This window comes from Dunckerocampus dactyliophorus, chromosome 2 (assembly GCF_027744805.1).
Source record: "Dunckerocampus dactyliophorus isolate RoL2022-P2 chromosome 2, RoL_Ddac_1.1, whole genome shotgun sequence".
NCBI classification, from domain to species: domain Eukaryota; kingdom Metazoa; phylum Chordata; class Actinopteri; order Syngnathiformes; family Syngnathidae; genus Dunckerocampus; species Dunckerocampus dactyliophorus.
This window is the reverse complement of record NC_072820.1, coordinates 48364203-48384552: the sequence shown is the minus strand read 5'-3', so window position 1 is coordinate 48384552 and position 20350 is coordinate 48364203. Positions and strand designations below refer to the sequence as shown.

General features: G+C 45.8%; 2 protein-coding genes across 2 annotated transcripts; one reads left to right on the top strand and one right to left on the bottom strand.

Moving 5' to 3' along the window:
- Positions 1-1522, top strand: atoh1c (atonal bHLH transcription factor 1c). The gene has a single exon (XM_054752668.1). The coding sequence runs from the start codon at positions 1-3 to the stop codon at positions 514-516; it is 516 nt and encodes a 171-aa protein (XP_054608643.1). The 3' UTR covers positions 517-1522.
- On the bottom strand, positions 1092-19668 carry LOC129177394 (wings apart-like protein homolog). Its single transcript, XM_054768485.1, has 20 exons — positions 19348-19668; positions 18424-18917; positions 15788-16499; positions 15310-15662; positions 12417-12541; positions 11862-11960; positions 11591-11761; positions 11386-11522; positions 11188-11299; positions 10855-11100; positions 10672-10783; positions 10492-10589; positions 10333-10409; positions 5369-5502; positions 5189-5304; positions 4940-5119; positions 4650-4863; positions 4483-4571; positions 4285-4380; positions 1092-2058 (listed from the first exon to the last, which is right to left on the bottom strand). Exons 2-20 carry the CDS (start codon positions 18893-18895, stop codon positions 1993-1995), a joined length of 3609 nt encoding a protein of 1202 aa, XP_054624460.1. The 5' UTR covers positions 18896-18917; positions 19348-19668; the 3' UTR covers positions 1092-1992.
- Positions 19669-20350: the final 682 nt, after the last annotated feature.

Here is a 20350-nt window from a genome sequence, read left to right as displayed (position 1 = left end):
ATGTCTCCACGCAGAAGCCTCTTTGCTCCCTTCATCCCCGCGCTCGCCGAGGACCACCACCGTGGACGCGCCGTGCTGCGTGCCAAGGCTGAGGACGAGCACCAACGGCCCCCCTGTGCCATTCTGCAGCTGAGGCTCGGTCCCGGTGGCGCGCTCCACGGGCATCTTCAGGCGGACGCGCGTGTGGCCTTGGAGCGCGCGCAGAGGCGGCGGCGCCTGGCCGCCAACGCCCGGGAGAGGAGGAGGATGCTGGGCCTCAACGTGGCCTTCGACCGGCTGCGGAGCGTCATTCCCAAGCTGGAGAGCGACAAAAAGCTCTCCAAGTCGGAGACGCTCCAGATGGCTCAGATTTACATCTCCACCCTCTGCGAGCTGCTTCAGGATGCACCACGCCCTCCGGCAGAGGACCCCCAGCGCCAGGATGGGGAGCCGCAAGGGGAGGCTCGGGAAGACCCAATCCAGGAAGGAGGACTCAGGCCCGGCCCGCATAGACGAGCAGCCCCGGAGCTTCTGTGAGGACCAGAGGGACCAAAGTGACTTATTTTTCAATCACTCTGGTTCCTTCTTGACACTTTACACACTTCCTTTCTCCATGTTTGAGGTTTTCTAAAGGACATTTGAAATCATTTCTCTATTTTCCTGCTTGCACTTTGGGACAGGGTTAAGGGTTAAGGGTTAAGGGTTGGGGGCGCTGCTTGCGTTAGGGGCGCTGCTTGCCACCAGCCAAGGCAACTGCTCAGGGCCCATTTGGGGGCCCTCGGGGGCTGAAAAACTTTGAACTTCTCCAGCAGTGGCACTATGCAAAGGGGCCCCCCATGATTTTTTTTCTAGGGCCCCAACAGACTCTAGAATCGCCTATGGGTACAGTTAGGGGTCAGGTGTAAGGGGCAGGGTTAAAGGTTAAGTGTAAGGGTTAGGTGTTAGGTGAAGGGTTAAAAGGTTAGGCGTTAAATGTAAACGGTAGGGTTTAAGGGTTATGTGTAAAGGGAAAGTGTTAGAGGTTGGGGTTAAGGGTTAGAGCTTGTTTTAACTTCCGAGTAAAACATTCCACTCTTGCTCATTTGGGACGTTTCACGAAAAGGAAGAACAGAAAGTAGCAGAAAGTAGCAATTTTTATTCTTTTTGAAGTATGTACACGTACAAAGATCACGTTGTCCTTGTTAAGAAGCGTTCTGCCCCCCGCCCGCCCACACACACACACACACACCTCCACCAGGCTGTAAAAAAATCACTTTCATAAAAGTAGATAAGAGTCTACAGGGCCATCATGCTGTCCTTCTATATGGACGTATGTACAAAGACTATGTACACAAAGCTCATCACCGCTCTCAATAAAGCTCTTGTAAACGTGTGTCTCTGTGTGTGTGTGTGTGTGTGTGTGTGTGTGTGTGTGTCTGTGTGCATGAACAAAAAGATGACGACAAAACAAGCACAATCCGAAGACGATTTCATAAGTCCAACTGGAACATTCCGCCTCTTTGGCAACTTGAGTACTGACAGGATGACATCATCTTATGAAGCGTTTAAAAAGAATGGCCTTTTTAAAGAACACACATACTTAGTAGGATCGTCGACATCTCCAGCAACAGACTTTGACTAACGGAGGACAGCGACAACCTGGCAACCCCGTCCAAGTCCCCCAGCTCCTGCTGGACTCGTGTCACACTCATCTGACGTAGAACTAAAACTAACAGAGTGACACGATGGGATAAGAGTGTCACGGAGTACAAGCGGAAACGTTTCAGTCTCGGCTGTAACGGACGCCTGGGAGTCGCAAGGCTGTCAAGGACCAGTCAACGGCTTAAAATCAAAAACTGATCACATTGGAAGGGTGGGGTTGGGGCAGGGGGGCATCAATCACACAAGCAGCACATGGAGCAGAGATGCTTTTAGAAAACTGAAAATACTGACTGTACTCTGTGTGTGTGTGTGTGTGTGTGTGTGTGTGCGTGTGTGCGCGTGCGGGAGAGAGAGCGAGAGAGAGGCAGGTGTCTAGCAGTGTTCCAGGTAGTCGATGATCCGGGAGATGGACTTCTGTCCTGTGGTGCCGACATCACACTGCACAAACAAAGACAGTCCAGGTCACACAGGCGTGCACGCACGCACACACACACGCACACACACACTCCTGTCACTGCACGACAACAATGTACTATAACACAAAAGCTGCTCCTCAATAACATCATGCGTCGGTCGCATCAGCCTGCAGAGCAGCGCAGTGCTGCGTTCACTCGGCTGCAGGAGAGGAATGGCAAAACAAACTACATTTTGTTTTTTGTTTTTTTTTTGAAACAATGGTAAGCTGCAACTTTGTGAAACAATACCACACTTTTAGTGCCACGCTGCCAGGGCCCGTCAAGGAGAACATTGTAGTTGGGGTTTTTTTCTTCCCCATGCATGTTTGTGAGAGCGTATTACAGTGTTTTAAGGTCGTGTAAGTTGCATCCCTGTGAGATAAACAAAGATAGATGCAACTGTTAATGTCCACCATTATCTAAGACTATTATACAGCGTTTTAAAGTGAAATAAAGATATACACAGCATCCCACTCCACTTCATACTTCCATGCAGGATTTACAGGGGCTCATATGTTCACAGGTTAATGTGTTCATTCAAATCATTTTGAAAATAATCTAAGTAATGTATTTAGTTGTCATTTCATATATAGTACAGTCATGGAACAAATGATGAGACCACCCTTGTTTCTTCAGTTGATTGATCCATTGTAATGCCTGGTACAACTAAAGGTACATTTGTTAGGACAAATATGATGATGATAACAAATATAGCTCAAAAGAGTTGAATTTAAGAGCTGATATCTAGCAGCTTCCATGCTTTTCGTCATATTAACCAAAATCACTTAAGTTCTTACATGAATAGCTATGGCATTGTACTGCCAAACAATTGAAGTCGTATGAGCTATTTTTGTTGTCATTGTTATATGTACTTGTCCAAACAAAGGTACCTTTAGTTGTATCAGGCATTCAACTGAACAAGAAAGTGAAGAAACAAGTTTGCATGTTTTGAAAGCAGCTACATTATTACATCAAATGTAGTTTAGTCTCGTGTATTAAGGCTATTATTTCTTAGTTTGTAGTCACCTTCCTTTTCCCCACTTTTTAATGTTTGCTTCAGCATTTGTTTTTTGAGCTGTTTGCAAATACTCAGTGGCTGCAGATGGGACTTTTCAATAGCTAGTAAATATGACTACTGTACTTTTGCAACCATAAGGCGCACCGTATAAAAAGGCACAGTATCAGTTACGGGTGCCATTTCTGTATTTAACAAATACATAAGGCGCACTGCATTATAAGGCTCCATTTTGGAGAAAATGTAAGACTTTTAAGTGCGCCTTATGGTCGTGAAAATACGGTAATTGATATTGGTAAGACGTTTTTGTGAATAGGCCTTTTACAAACATCATGTAAACCCCTCACATTAGCATATGTATTATCACTTTCAGATGAATGCAGCCACTTGTTTTTATTTTTAAATGGTCAACCATAGTATCAAATTCTACATTAATTACCAAAATGGTAAGTCGTATTTTGGGTATTATAAGAATTTATGTTAATGTACAGTATATATCAATGCTCTTTATTTCATATCTCGGCCGATGTGTCGGATAGCGGCTGTTTTCAGCTCCCGATATCGGTATCAGCCCCAAAAATCCCATATGGGTCAGGCTCTGATTATTATTACAGTATCATTAATATATTACAATTATTATAATATATAATTCTCATTTATTATCAATATAATGTCAATCATTAATTATTCTTAATATAATCAAGTAATATAAAATAAAATAAATATAGGGTAGTAATAAAATGTGTGTATTCTGATGATTGGTAGTAGTAGTAGTAGTAGTAGTAGTAGTAGTAGTCATTAAATATTATGCATCATTAAATTTTATTCCTATTAATAACTATAATAGTATTTATTATTATTACTAGTGGTACACATTACATGTAATTATTAATAAATCATTATTTAATTTTTATATTAAATATAAAATATAATTAGAAAGTACAATGAAATATAGTCATTATTGCTAATTATTATTACTTCTTACTTTCTATATTTATTATTATTATTATTACGCCAACTATCATTTATCATCATTATGGTTAATCGTAGTTATTTGGATGTTTATTTTCTCATGACCAATTAGCACGTAGGTCCGGGAACATTCTCAGTGTTTCATTGTGTACTTTTGGGGTTTTAGGAGAGAAGAAGGAAGAGGAAGAGGAGGAGGAGGAGGTCATCTGCTGGTGGACTCACTGTGAGGTTCATGAAGTTGAGGAACTTCTTCAGCATTTCTGTCATGATGGAGAAATCTCCTTGAGGCAGGTTCTCTCTCACAGTAGTCACATTCATCTGGCAGGAGGGAGGTCACACGTTAGCAGAAAGGTGGAGGTGGGGGAGGGGGTGAAACAAGGTTCAAACGGAGGTTTGAGGGCTGTGATGAAGATGACTCACCGGGCTTCCTTGGCAGAGGCAGCCCAGCAGCAGCGCAGTGTACGAGGCCACGATGCTGTCCTCCATGTGCTTGCCTGCATGCTGCAGAGCTACACACAACACACACGGACGTACGTTTAGCCTTTCGCCAGCGGCGACACGTGACATGTGCGAGAGGACGGGCGCACCTTTGTTGAGATCCAGCTCGCCGTCTTCCTCCTCCTCCTTTTCCTTCTTCTTGGCATCGTTGTCACAGTGGTTGTCGTTGGCGACCCACTGGATCTCTCCGCCCGTCTCCTGCCACTCTCCGCTCTGGTCCAGCGCCGGTTTGGGCGCCTCCTTGATGAGGTCATCGGTCTGCGCCTCGGCCAGGACGGCAGCTCGCTCCCGCTGAAGGAACAGCTGAGGACAGAGATCTCCATATTCAGTCCGCCTTGCCGCCGACACACAGCACGCTACTCGTGGTGGCACCGCCTACCTGCACTAGAGCAGCGATGGCGCTGAGCGGGCCGCCGCCACCACCGGCATCCTGGTGGTGCGGCAGGCTGAGGAGCACGGTGGAGTCGCAGGGACCCTGACCTCCCTCCATCTCCATCTCCATCAGGCAGTAGCGGTTCCTGGCGCTGTACTCCACCAGGTTGATCAACAGGCCCAGACCCTGCAGGTCACACGCCATGAAAACATGCACAAGCGTGTATCTGTACAGTCCGTGTGTGCGTGTACTTACCAGAACACGAATGTCAAACCTCTGCTCCTGAGGAAAGTACTGAGGAACATGGAGAACACAGTTGAGCGCCGTCACTATCAAGTCCTCCTGCTCTCCTGTTTTGGTGCTGCCCCACTCTGCACACACAACCAGCAGTCACTATCTGTGTGTGTGTGTGTGTGTGTGTGTGTGCTTACTAACCGTTGTCATGCGTCAGGTTGAGCAGGACTCCAATGATGGCCCTCATGCAGTTCTCCACAGCCTTGCCCACCACGCCGCCGGCATTGAGCTCCCTGCTGTAACGCCGGATCATCTTCTCGCAGCGCCTCAGCGCCCTGAAGGGGGCGGAGCATGTCACCATCAGCACTCATATACAAGGACACACTTATTTTGTCTAATTAGACCTGCCAACCTTGGAGAAATGCTATGAGTCTCCACCCACCTCTGCTGCTGTTTTTTTTTTTTTTAACTCCACTGTTTGTTTTTTAACACCAGAGTGGAAGAAATGTGTGTTTTTGATTCATGTGGACATAGCCATAGCATGTTAGCATCCCGTTGCCAGAAGGGGAGCGTTATTGCAACAGGGAGTACCCACAGGCGTGACCACAGTCGGTAGATCCAAAATCGGAGGAGGCGCCGTTTGCGGAGGCGACGTTTGCCGAGGTGGGCTGTGCGTCCTCTGAACGAGTCGTATACGTACACAGAAATTATGTACTACAAGCCGACCAATCACAGCCAGTGGGCGTTGCTGCAGCTTAAGGATTTTTTTCATTTTTGGAGGTGAATAGGACCAAGAGCATCAAAGTGCTCATGACACCACAACACATGTCAATCTTATTTTCGTCGTGAAAAATAACACTAATAAAAAAAAAAGTTAGATGTGTACTCCAATATTGAAATATTTACAATTAACTAAAATCACCAGTTCTTCCGGGTGTGGAGGAAGCAGACCTAGTGACGTCCACACAGAGCTTCATGGAGACGCCAAAGCCGTCTCAACTATCAGGGTCCAGTTCTGGATGAATTGCTGTCGCTTATGTATTTTTTATCTTATGCCCGCTCGTTGTGTTGCTTTTTGCTGGAACACTCAAACAGACGGAGTAAGCTTGTTCACATTTCCTAAAGACACCAATCGCCTATAAAAAGCCAAAAACCCACAAGATGTTCGACTGTGAAGAAAGCGTGCCAAGGTGGCAGTAAGCCAATTCTCATTTCTCCTGCTAAAATGCTCTACAGCGGCCGGCCTACTGCAGTGCTAATTCCTAACTGACGGCTACGCTGTTGTAGCCATCGCTGCGAGCAAAACATAGACGCCTCACAAGACAATATTAGTACTGTTGCTATTGTTGTGAATATGTTGCGAATACACACATGTATTCATGGCTGTGCTTGTTTGCATCTCTTGCCGGTGTCACCCGGTAGTGCTGTAGAACTGAATTGCTTGCAGTCACTTCCAACGGATCTTGCAATCGATCTGTCAGTTTCAGTAAGTAAATATTTTTTTTTACTAGAGCTAGTCTACGAATGTTAGACTAACACTACGTGGTTTCATTCCAGGACTAATCCATCATTTTGCAGTGTCTCGGTCATATACTGACCAAAAAAACATTTTGTGTGTGTGTTACATCATACTGTAATTATCACAACACGATATCAGTGAAAATATTATAAACTAACTTGGGGGTGTGTCAAAATCACCACTTCATTTCACTCCTATTTCATAGTTTACCTATGACAGCAGTGTGACAAAAATGTTTTATTAAGTGAGTACTTTCATTTTGTTACATTTTGGGTTTTTCCCAACTTTTTTTGGTGTCATGAGCACTTTAAAAAGATGTGTGGGAAAAATAAATACACAAGTCCCCAACTTACGAACATCCGACTTGCGAACATTCGCGGATACGAACACAAGCCGACTGGTCTATATTTTATTTTATTTTGCATTCTAGTCACTCCATCAGTATTTATACTGCTACATGCTTGACAGTAGAGGGCACTGTAACACTGCTAATGGGACCAACAGACGCTGGGGAGAGAAAGCTAAATGGAAAGCTAAGTTGTAGCTGTATGATACAACCCGGACAGAGCGTGTGATTAAAGTTTATGAAGAGTTAATAGACCTGCTTAATTCTACACCACCCACAGAACACTACCTCTTTTAGAAGAGTCTAACGACGACGACCATTTGTCCTTTTTCAATAACTACTCCTCCAACTCCACCACAACGACGTATGCTCGACCACTCCTCTTCAAAGGTAAATAACATTTATCATTACGTATTATTATTATTATATCATTTTTATGATTGTTTTTTTCATTAATTATCCTCGTTTAATGTTACTACTACATCCAAACTCATATTTATATACATACGCATACAGTATACTGTAAACACGTACATGGAGTACCTATATCATTGGTAATACAGTAGACGCCCCTACAACGTAAATAATCCGTTCCGAGAACCTTTATGTTATAGGGTTTTTATGTTATACAAAGCGTAAAATACATGTAAATCGCCTAATCTGTTCGAAGATCTTCCCAAACTCACACCTTTGGCACTTCAAAATATTCAAAGTCCACCAAATATGGTGGGAAAATATAAGAAAACATTAGCATAAACATAATAGAGTAACATTCCAGTATAAAAAAAGGTAATAAATAAGATTACTGTGAATGAATAAAACTGAAAAACAAAAACAATCCTACCGTTCACGAGATGTCTTGATCAGGAGCGTAAGTGGAGGGAGGAAGGAGGAGGAGGAGGACTAGCCTGAGTCGAAACGCGACTCAAAGAGTCTAAGAGTCAGCTGGTCTCACAGACAAACGCACACGCACTACACGATAATGCTGTGTGCAAAATTTTAATTTGTAACTTAACTTAATTGTTTAAGTTAGTTTCAGGGGGACTATGAAGAGGAAGGAGTTTGAAGGGACAAGCCTGTCTCTCACACAAACTCACGTACGTGCTGTATAACTCAGCCGATGAGATGAGCGGAGGTGGTGCCCCGAAAATCAGCCAATGAGAGCGTGATGCGTCAGAAGGCGTTAGTCTGAACTTGCACCAACTTGAGGCATTAATAAAGTTGATTGAAAAAAAAAAAAAAGACTTGCACTGACTTGACGCTTTATGTTATATGGAATTTCTTCTATAATACGAAGCAAAAACTTTACATAAATTCTTTATGCTCAGTGGAATTTATGTAAAAGGAGGTTTATGTTATGCGAGGTACTACTGTATTACCTTTTCCCCCGACTTAAGAACAATTCAACTTAAGAACGGTCGTCTGGAACCAATTGTGTTTGTAAGTTGGGGACTTAGTGTACTGTATTTTCACAACAACAAGGCGCACTTAAGTCTTAAATTTTGTCCAAAATGGACGGGACGCCTCATAATGCGGCACGCCTTGTGTGTGCACCGAGTTCCAAAATGTGTAAGTGTTGCTGTGTGACTTTTATGAGCGCTCCGCTCGACTGACTGCGAGCGTCTCCTGCCGACACGCTGCTTATATAGAGGAAAGGTGGACGTGACTGAGGACAGCATGCGGACGTGAAAGATGACGCTAAAGGCACGCCCCCAGTATTTATATAGGTATATTTTATGAAACAGCGCCATCTATCCATCCAGACAAGGACTACCGTGGCGCAGCAACATCCACCGGATTCCAAGGAAAAGCTGGCCATCTTCCGCTCCTGCTGCAGTAAAACATTGCAGACAAACACATCCAGCCCAACATGGACGACGTGCCGCTCACTTTCCACATCCCGGTGAACCACACTGTAGAGAAGAAGGGGACCAGCACGGTAGCGATACACACAACGGGGCACGAGAAGTCGGCTTTTACTGTTGTGCTTGGTTGCCATGGTAATGGACCGAAACTGCTGCCTGTGGTGATTTAAGAGGAAGACGCTGCCTAAAGAAATGTTTCCAGCCGGAGTCATCGTTAAGACCAATCAATAGGGCTGGAAGGACGAGGAGAAAATGGCTGAGTGACATGTACGGAAAGAGACCGGATGTTTTTTTTTTCTCCACGCGTCACCATCCGTGTTGATCTCGCCCATCTCACAGCCGCTGTGAAAAACCAAGTGCAGCAAATGAACTCGGAGCTTGCCATCATTCCGGGAGGCTTGACGAAGGAACTCCAGCCGCTGGACATCGGTGTAAACACGGCGTTTAAAGTGAAGTTGCGAGCGGCGTGGGAGCGATGGATGACAGTTAGCCAACACAGCTTCACTAAGACTGGGAGGCAGCGCCGTTCGAGTTACGCCACAATTTGTGAATGGATTGTGGATGCTTGGGCTAACATGTCTGATGCACTGTTGTTGCTGCACGGCAAGGAGACTGATTGACAATGACGACAGGGAACCTGGCGTGTTTGATGGAGAACTTGCCCCGCTGTTCATTTGGGATACAGAAGATGAGGACTTTGATGATTTGTGGATGAGGATTGATCAAAAATAACATGAGTACATTGTTAAATACTTCAATAAAGAACAACCGAACTCAGTTTTGCTCCCACTGCCTTTTTAAAAACATACAATAGCATGGATGCGAGCGTATTGGAGCATCGCTGGGAGCACTTCCTGTTCCCCAGCGTGCTTTGCAGTAGTGTTTTGGTGCAAATGCTCTTAAAGTTACATGTTTCAGCTACGTAGTTGTTATTGTTCTGCACAAATAGCGGTAGTGTCTTGTCTGTTTTTGTCTATCTGCTGCTTTGCTGTGTGATGTTTTTAAGTTGTTCACCATGACTGAGACTGTTGTGTCGAGAGATGACCTTCCTGATTTCAAGTGGGTTGGATAAAGTGAATGAGAGTTCTGTTCTTAATCTGTCCAAAGAAATAAAGCACTGTCGCTTCCTCACTGATTCCTGAGCGACACAGTATGTTTTAACGTGCATAAGTGCTCCTGTATGTTTGACCATACCTGCGCCCAATAATATGGTGCACCTTAGGTATGTCTTAAATACAGAAATAGCACCTGCAACTGAGACTGCGCCTTTTAATACGGTGCGCCTTGTGGTCGTGCAAATACGGTAACACAAATGCTCGACAGTCCTGTTGTTAAAATGCTCGACGGTTAGCAAATCAGTGAGGAGGAAAACATTCAGGAGGAAGTGTGCATGAATATATGGCTTGCGTGTGTGCGTGTGCGTGTGCTCACTCACTTTGCACAGGAGATGATGAGCGATGAGTCTTTGTAGGCAATCAAGTAGCTCTGATTCTCCGGGTTGTGCACGGTCACCTACACAAGCACACACGCTCCGTGAGTTTAATTTTGCGGTTGATAACAGGACATCATGTGACAGGTAGGCAGTTAGGCTTACACTATCCAGCACACGTAAACATCTCTCAGCTCCCCACAGGGATGACACCAGCTTGTCCTTGTCGTCCTCCTGGTTGAGGTTGTCCACACACTCCTTCACTGTGGAGCCACAGTCGGTGTGTCAGTGAGACACACACACACCCACCCACGCAAGCACACACGTGATGTGTAAGCATGTCACCTTTATCCACAATGTGGTCCAGTCCTCCCAAGAGGCGGAGCTCCTCTTTGAACCAGTCTCCTGCACGCTTAGAGGTCAAAGACAGCAGCGTCTCCATCGCCAAGTGACCCGTCTACAGGAAAAGGGTTCATGAGCTGTTCTGTTCTTTGATGGGCTCTCTCACACAGGCGCGCGCCACCGTACCGTGATGTTCTGCAGGTCCAGGTGCTTGTTGTGCACCGTGTCGCACAGCTTCCTGATCTTCTCCTTCATCTTGCAGATCTCCCTGGCGCTCAGCTGGGAGGAGGAGTCTGCCACGGACCCGCCCCCTTGGTCCTGGTCCATTTCCAGCAGCCGGATCATCAGGTCCAGGCAGGAGCGGTCCAGGTCCATGTTCAAGCGGTCCCGGCTGAGGATGTACATGAGGGAGGCCGTGCACATGGCCAGGTTCTGCAGAGATCGCATTCTCACTGAATTAATTTCCTTTCTTTCACCGGGTACAACCCAAGGTGTGTCGCCGGTTCAGTTGGTACTTACGTGATGCTGGGGGGCGTCGTTGAGGGTTTTGAAGACCTGCGCCACCTTCCCTCTGGCCCTCAGGTGCATCCTGAAGCTGGGCATGGCGCAGCGCGTCGCCAGGCTGATTACACTGCGCACGCACAGGCACACTCGGCATGATGGAGTGCCTCGCAAGGAAAAGAACTTCAATCACAAAGAGGCCACGCCCCCTCCTACCTGAGGCAGCGAGTGTTCAGAGGTTGCCCGCTCTTCAGCCCAGCAGCAAGATACTCAAAGTCATCGGTGAACTCTTGGTTCTCTCCAAACTCCACTACGTCGTTGAAGTGCTTCACATGCTGGACCACCGTGTACAGCTGCAAGCGGCGAGAGGGGGTGAAGTTAACTACAAGCGAAGGAGGTGGAGTCAGACATGTACAGGTACCTCCTTGTGCTCTTTGCGGCACTTGAGCGTGGTGACCGTGTCCTGGTAGGGGTCGCTGGGGACAGTGACACACTTTGTGACCTGGGGGGGAGGAGGCGGGGCCTTGAAGACGCCGTCGTCCTTCTGAATGTCTGGTGGCGGGTTGCTCGACGCTCCTTCGGGCCGCGATGCCTGCAGAGGGTGGGCAGGACGCGGTCAAAAAGCGAGCAATGTTGAACAGGAAGTTGACATTTTGGACATTAAATGGGACATAAAACTTGAAGCCTCTTACGGGAGTCGTCTGCTGGCGGGAGGACAAGAAGGAGGGAGGGGGCTCCTCTTCGCTCGCCAATGTCCAGTGTCGGGCGTTGTACACTGCTTTGGTGGGAGACTAACACACACACAAATACATACATTTCTCAAAAAAAAAAAAAAAACTAAGGAGCTGAATCCCACCCCAACAGTGTCCCCCCTCCCTCCCCAGCATCCACTGTCAACCTTTCAATGCTTGGCTGCTCTCTGTGTGTTTGTGCCAAACCTGAGCTTGGTGACTGTCAGGGTATTCATAATAAAAACAAAAGAGGGGGCACTGAAGGGGGCCCAGTTGGTTGTGGGGGCCGGTTTTGGCCAGATACAGATATTTGGTACGGCGGGGAGCTGCACGGCAGGGTTAATAAGCTGAGACAAAAGGCACAGTTTGAGGATGAGCTGTGCTGGAACATTAAAGCTTCCTGCAGGGATGTCCTCATCAACCCCCACCCCCACCCCACACAGAACGCAGAACGTTGTCTCTACACTTTGCAACGTCAGATGAAGAGAGAGAGTTTGTTTTTTCGCTGCGCTTCACCTTCTTTAGTGCGCTGAAGATCCTGCGGTGGGTCTCCTGGTTCTTGTCGGCCGGTTTGCCTTGAGGGGGCCTCCTGGGACCCGCGGCCACCACCCTGAGATCATCCTCTGAGAAGTTCAGGACATCTGTGGAAGAGTCAGACACCTTTTGTTCTTGCTGTGCTGTCTGGCAAGGACGCTTAACAGAGCACTGTTGAAAGTATGACTGCAGCTCACCACAGGTAAATTTGGAAAACCACAGATAGATTTTCCATGACCTTTTTCCTGGTGCTTTTTTGAAAACATTTTTTACATTTGGCGCTACCTGTGCGCCGTCGCCCATAAACACATAACAGGATTTCTGCAGTGGTTCCCACTGAACTGCAATCCATCTGTAGCATAATTGTTTGGCCATGACAGTATGAATTCATGTTTTTACTGCATACTTATGCCAGGAACATGAAGTTATTGACTTCCAGGTGTTCCATGTGCGCCTTATAATTAGACAACGTACACATCTTAATATCTCACTGTAGAAGAACTTCACTTGTGTGGATGGACATTTCACACAGCAGGACCTGAATAGTGATATATTCTTTCTTATTAAGAGTCTCCAAAAATAAATAAATTCATTAATAAAGACCAGAAAAAAGTTGCTAGATTTGTCGCTTATCCCCTAGTTGACAACATGCTATGTCTTCTTATTCTCTGGCAGACAAGATGCGTATGAGGTGCAGGGTTTTCGCTACATGTAATTTATCGTGGAGGACCGTCACTACAAAATAAAAAAGGCAACACCTTAAAAAAAAATGTTTAACTTGAAAACAACATTTAGTGATATATTGTATGAATGTATGTACTGTATATGCTATATAGAGAAATATACAGCTTATTTACACACATATTGTCCACAATTAGTTTGAAAAGAATTTAAAATGTTATGTTGGCACTTGGACATGTGTGACCAGATGAAAGTATGCATCTTGTGTTCATGCTCACTTTGTTCCTTATCATAGCGAGAATGAAACATAGTTCGTAAAAGCTTGTCACAGGCTAAGCCAGTGTGTGTGATCGCTCATGTTTAAATCTCATTAGACTTTCTGGCATTTCTGTTTCCACATTTTGCCTCTCTGGCGGCAGCTAGCTAGCTCTATTTTGTCCCACGGGCAAGCTACAAGTGGCTATCACGTTCATGCTGGCTTACTGTTTTTTATAGTGTCACTTAATCTTGCCCTCTTGTTGTCATTAGTACTTGCCTCTTGTCTTCAAAACGCTAGTTGCTCTAAGTTGCTCAACATAAACACGTAGTCCAGCTTTAAGATGGTGATGCTATCACAGGGGTCTCCAGCAGGTAGCTCTTAGCTAGCAGGAGCTCACCAGCTGATGTTGATTAGTTCAACCAAAGAATATTTGCTTCACCTCTTAGTATTTTTTATAAGCGTTCTATTCAAACATGACGCCTGTATTTAATGACAAATGAGCACACGAAGCGCAGATGTTGGCAGTCACATAAAAACACAAATAGCTCACCTCTCCTTTCTTTTTGTCAAAAGTAGCTTTAATAGTGCTGCCAGTTGGATATATCTGTGCTATCTTAACGCTGGACTCCTAATTTATACTCCTGATACAGGTCACATTTCTATAACAAAAACATTGAAATTGTTGTTTTGTTAGTGTTATTTTGAACTAAAAAATATATTATTGAGCAATTTGCTTCCTGTTTATTTGTATTACTCTAAAAAGCAGGCATGAAATTAAATTTAGGTTTGTGTTAAATTGTACAAAATGTCATCATTTTGTACTGGTCACATAGTACTATTGGACTAAAGTCAGGTAACAAAAGGAGGCTTGACCTTTTGGACTCAGTTTAAGTGCTCTCAGCAACTTCGCCATAAAATTAACAGTTTTGCAATGTTCTCAGCTCATATTCTGCTGGGAAAAACGGAAAATAAATAAACTGATCAAATTGTTATTTGTCTTTTTTTTTTTATTATTTAAATTGCAGACGCAGCAGAAAATCCTAGCGGAACCCCTGAGGTGTGTTTAGAAGTTATAATGCCATCTACTGTACGAGGTTGGAATGACAAGCTACGTAGTCGCTTTATGTGTTAATGAGCGAAGGTGAACAGATCTTAAATTAAACAAAAAAATTAAACAAGCAGTGCCAAATCTATCCGTGGCGGTCCAAATGTAATTGTCCAAATGAATGAATGTATAGGAAATATTGGTCTGTGAGTCCAAGAAACATCATGAACATTGTTTTTGTTTCGCGTGTTATAAGGCACACACCGACCGTTGAAAAAAATGAAACCAGCACCCGTACGTCAACAACTTCATGTTGTGTTGTTAAACACGCTTTAAAAACATCGTGTCGCACATTTCTTATGACACAAACCCAAGAGCTCAGTTTTACCTGTCCACACACAAACGCCGAGGTGAGTTTTTGAAAATCCCCACTCAAATTAGGCCATGAAGTCGCCTATCCCCCCCCCACCCCTCCATCACCACATGCCACAGATATACTGCAGTCCTGCATGCAACGCTGGACTGAAATACAATAAAGTGTTAAAACAGAAGGCGCACATCTCCAAATATAGAACTTCCCTTGGTTCCATTATAAAAGGCGACTGGTCTTAAATATTCATGGAATGACGCTCGACTCGACAGGCCCAAACTTGATGCAACGCACGAGCAGTTCTGAATTGAACCGAGAGAGATGTCATAAGAATAATAAAAATGCCATGAAGGAGAAAGATGATAGCAAAGTAGTGATCCCTTCGGCTCAGTTTTCACTGTGTGTGTGTGTGTGTGTGTGTGTGTGTGTGTGCGTGCGTGCGTGCGTGTACCATCCTGGACAATTCACCTATTACTGAGCAAACACTTTGCATTGTTTTTTTTAAAGTGTGTGTACTGACCTGCTCCTATCCTGCTGTCCTGCTTCTGAGAGTCGCTTTTGCTCCACTTGGTGGGTAGTCTCTCTTGAGCGTCACAGTTCTTGACGGGGTCCGGCGAGTCTTGCGCTGCAACGCGCAGCGATTCCTCGGCCTTCTTGACCTTCCTGCATGCTTTGCGCCTGCCTCCGTCGTCATTGTCATCGCTATTGACGGCTCCGTCGCTGTCGCTCATGTCGTCGAAACCAAAGTACTGGATTTTGTATTTGGAAGAGCCGTCTGGGTGGTCGTCGTCATTGTCTTCTTGATGGGCATCCACGTCTTCAAAACCAAACAGGTCCACTTTACATGCCTTCTTTGCTCTGGACTGGCTCTGACTAAAAAGAGCACAGAAACAAGTGAAAGGTCACACCACTTTATTCCAGAAGAAGAGTATTTTTTTAACAGATGTATATTTCTACATGCAATTAGCGCTGCAGTGACAACAGGCGCAATGTTGTACCTGCTGGTTTGCTGTTCCATCTTCTTCCGTTGCCATCCCGCATCGACCTGCCCCGTCGCACGGTCGGGGCCCGTACCACTAGTGCTAGAGGGCGCCGCATTCTCCACGCTGCTCCCCTGAATGGTGACGTTGCAAATGGAGACAGAAGAGGGGTGGAGCACGGTGTAGTCCCTCGTCCTGGCGCGGCCTCCGCCGCGAACCGCCGTCTTGTTTGCGCTGCTTGACGTTGATGTCAGAGCATCCGAAGCCAAAATGCTGCTAGCAAAGGTGCTGGAGTCCGCGCCTTTGGAGGAGGCCTGCTTGCCGGGCCTCCTGTACGTCCGACAGTTTGAGTTTCTGACAAGCGAAGACGACGACGACGTCTGGGAATAATCTGACGTCTCAAAGCTGAATTCCAAGTCGCCGTCCAGATCCTGGCTCTCTGTGGGGAGTCGTGGAGGCGAGGGGGGCTTCTCGAGACGGCTGTTCGCGAGCTCGCAGCCGCCGACGCCTGCCGAAGTCCAAGAGAGCGAGGGGGCGGGGTTACGCGGCTCCTGGCTGGGCGAAGGCGGTCGAAGGCCCATGAGAGCGTCCCATGAGCTGTAGGTGCACTCGGCCTTGGAAGTTGTCTTCAAGGTGGTCGTCTGCGCCAAAGGCTTCTGGTCGCTCTCAGAGGCGTTCTGGTACCACGAGTAGCTGTGATGCTTCGCTGAAGACGAATTTTGGAATTTTCCTGTTGAAATGGGACAGAGTTCAGAGTGACTTCATCGGTTCATGCTCAAAGACTAGATAGGACAGCTCTAGTCTGTCATTTTACAACTTATACTGTCTGAGTTGAAAGAAGTTGGAGATGGCCTAGCCCGGACATGAGAAATCTTTGGGGGGGGGGGGGGGGGGGGGGGGGGAGACTATGAGGGTTGTTGACAGCAGTCAGCTCTGAAAAGGGTCCAACTCTCCTCCAATCAGCACAAATCTATATAGGAACGCTCTGGTAGAAACTGTGCATTTGTAGTACATGTCATGATGACATCACTATAGGCATGACAGCAATCCCTTGTTTATCGCAGGTAATTTCTTCCATACCCCACCGTGGTTAGTGAATTTCCGCCAAGTAGGATTCCTTATTCATTAATGAAATATGTTTGTAGTTAGAGCAGAGAAAACCTCTTTACGACCTTCTAAATATGTTTTTTAACATTAGAGCCCTCTGGACATGAAATAACACCCCTATAGTCACCTGTACACTCCTGTTACTGATCGCCGATTAAATTGGCTGGACAATTAAATCGGTCGGGCCCAGCAATCGAGTTTGAGTCTGCTCAACCAATGAGGTCAAAAGTTGGCCGACTGACACCAATGTTAACACTTATTTTCCACTAATAAAATGAAGGTATTATGGTGAAAAAAACTGGGCCCGGACGATTAATCCACAACCACAATTTAACCGGCTGATTATAGTCAACAGATGTTTACTAAAAATAGTTTTGCGTTACAGCCTGCCTCCGCTCGACTGGCAAAAATAAGATGTTTTGATTTATATTATGTTCAAAATGTTCATATGCTGCTTGTTCCACACAGTTTCTGATAAATAAAAAACAATTACAGCTGTGCGACAATATGACATTACTACTACCACATCACTACTATCAGGAGAACCAGAGTATAGAGGAGGAGGAGCCACCTGGCGAGGCCCGGCAAGGTGCACTGTACTCGGGCACACGCTCCGAGCAGCCGGTGTGACTCCATGGAGATCTCTGGCAAACCCTTTGCGCTTTTCAAACGCCGCGCAGTGGGCGCTTCAGGTGGCTGCTAAGTTTTTTTGCGTGCTGCATGTTTTTGTTTTGTTTTTTTTTCCTCCTCATCGCTGATCATTTGGCACAACATCTTCCTCTTAAAGTAAATGTTTGTGTGCAAGTGAGCTCAGGGGAAGTTACGACAGGCCATTAACGTCACAGGTAGGAGAAAAAAGGAGAGCTTGATTTGCCCAGCCGCACAGTATGGGTAATCTCGCCTCATTGGTTATTTGATCTATTTTTAATGCTACCAAATTATTATCGGTCCAATAATAATCGTGCACCCCTAATAAAAATATTTGGAAATACGGTAGTCAAATGTTCTCCCTCCAATTTATATCTTTGTAACAAGTGTTTGGACCTATATTTAAAGCAGCTCCCCCTGACGTGACGTGCAAATGCTGAGCAATGACTTAACGAACGTTGGATTTTCAGCGTGACTCGGCAGAAGCACGACACCTTGATGTGTCTGTGTGTGGGGAACAGCAGGTGACAGGAAGTGGAGCTGAAGGCTTCCAATCAGTGCCGCACAGAACACACGCTGTGTGTATGGCGCCACGATCCATCGAGGGGCGTCCCATTTTGCGCAACGGATGCGCATCGCTGCCGTAAGGAAGAGGAGAGAAAAAAATGGCGGAATTCTCCTTTACCTGTCAGTCCCTGGTGATGTAATTCTGAATTTATTAGGAACAATTCAACTTGTGGGTTTCCACCAAACAGTCCAGTCTGCATAAAGGTCAGGAAGTGTCTCGTGCGTAGGCAGGCTCGTCCCAGTATGCCAGGGGCCAATGTATTCATACGTTTTTCACATTTCTGACTCACGGAAACACAAAAATGTGTGGGAATGATGATGCACAAGGTTACCTTTGCTAGCGTTGCTGCTGTTGAAGAATCCACTTGTGTCCTCCATCAGCCCAGACTGGTTCCTACCCGGACGCACAGTCTCTTCAGCGGTGGCGTGGAGTCCTTCGTGAAAATTCGACCAGCTCCTGGAGTCCAGGGAGACCCCCAGCTTTTCGGCTCGGGGAGGTTCTGCCGGAGCCACCTTGGCAGGTGACGACTTGCTGCTGCGGGACGACACGGGCTTGGACTCCTCGTCGCTGTCAAAGCCAAAAGGATCGTCCGAGCCGTCTCCGCTCGGCCGGGCTCTCTTGTGAACATCCAGGACCGAAGCGCTGTAAGGAGCGCCGGCGCGCTTGGAGCCTACCTTGGCCTTGTAGGTGGTGTCCCCCCATTTGGTGCTCAGGGTGCCCCTCTTGGTGGACAGGACTTCGTCAAACTTGGACGTACCCTCGCCTCCCTTGCGGCTGTAGGTTTTACCAAATCTGGATGTCATTGTTGAGTCTGTCTCATATTTTCTGAACAGAACAGAAAGAGTAAGATGAAGCATACTTTGACGAATAAGTTAATCATTCCTCGTGGCTTTGTGGAAGTGCTATGTCTGACAAAACTGCGAATGTTGTATGATCATATTTACGTTTACAACCGATTTGGGTTGCCAAAACGAAGCTAACACACGTCAGGTTAATAACTTAATTTGACCGGTGGGGTAATAAAAATACAAGCAACGAGTCAGCGGCAACAACAATAACAATGCGTGTAACCAACAAGATGCTCCAAGTTATTGACTGTTAGCTTCAGCATTAGCACCCATGCTAGCAGCTAGCCCGGAGCTAACGGCTAACAATAACTGCGATCTTGTCGTTCCGCGTTAACGCCAAAAGACACGAGATGCATTATCAACAAGTGCTGAACGTAAATGTGCGTGTAAAAGTCTTGTGGACTTACTCGGTGAGCTAAAGGGCCAATCGGGACAAAGCAGACCTGAGAGCCGCTTAACTCGCATCCGACCGGAGGCCTGCTTCTCTGATCCGGCCCAGCATCAACGAGGCCGCGCGGGCAGCGACTGAAACACAGCAAACAAGCCTGCAAACACGCCTAGGTAGAGTTTGGGACTATGGTGAGGGTAAAATATTAATATGTGCAAAGTAAATCGCAGCCAATTGTTTCCTTCGGTTTGCGACGAAGGTTTCCATTGGAATAAGCTTCGTCAAATAATACAAGACACAACCGGAAGTCATTTCAAGTGTCTTTACGAATAAAAGACTACACTGAGAGAATACAATGGGACCTATGAATGATATTTAACCACGCGCACAAACAAAAACAATTATGGAACAAAGAAGAGTAACGCAATGGTTGATCGTGGTTCAATTCTATGTCCGTACATTATGGCAAAGTTATTCTCGCAGATTTATTTTGATAACTGCAACCGGAAGTATTTGTACTCGCTCCAAACGCCCATCGTGCTTCACCTAGGGTCGTAAAAGTGTTATTTTTTTACGTTAATTGATTGACAAGTAAACAGATAACAGATAACTTTTTATTTATTGATATTTTTATTATTTTATTCGTTTGATCCTGTAATATTATTGAACGGTGCCATGTATAGTAAACGACCAAAGTCAAATGTAGTCATCTCAGAGGTGTGCAGTCAAGGCCAGCAAAGCCTTCTCTGCTGGCCTAACCAATATCAGAAGCACTGTTCTACATTCACAAATTAAATGATAGTGTTTGTTACATGAAATTGTATTAACCAGTAGCAGGTGTGGTGCATTTGGTTACCTGGGCCCTCGGTGGGGACTTAAGTGACCCAATCCACCTCTTAATACCACCACTATGACGTCACAAACCTACAAACCATCAATAATATACAAAAAGACAATATAACAATGAGTGGCGTTACAGAATTTGGGAAGAATAACATTGTTACTAAAGCAAGAAACCCAGT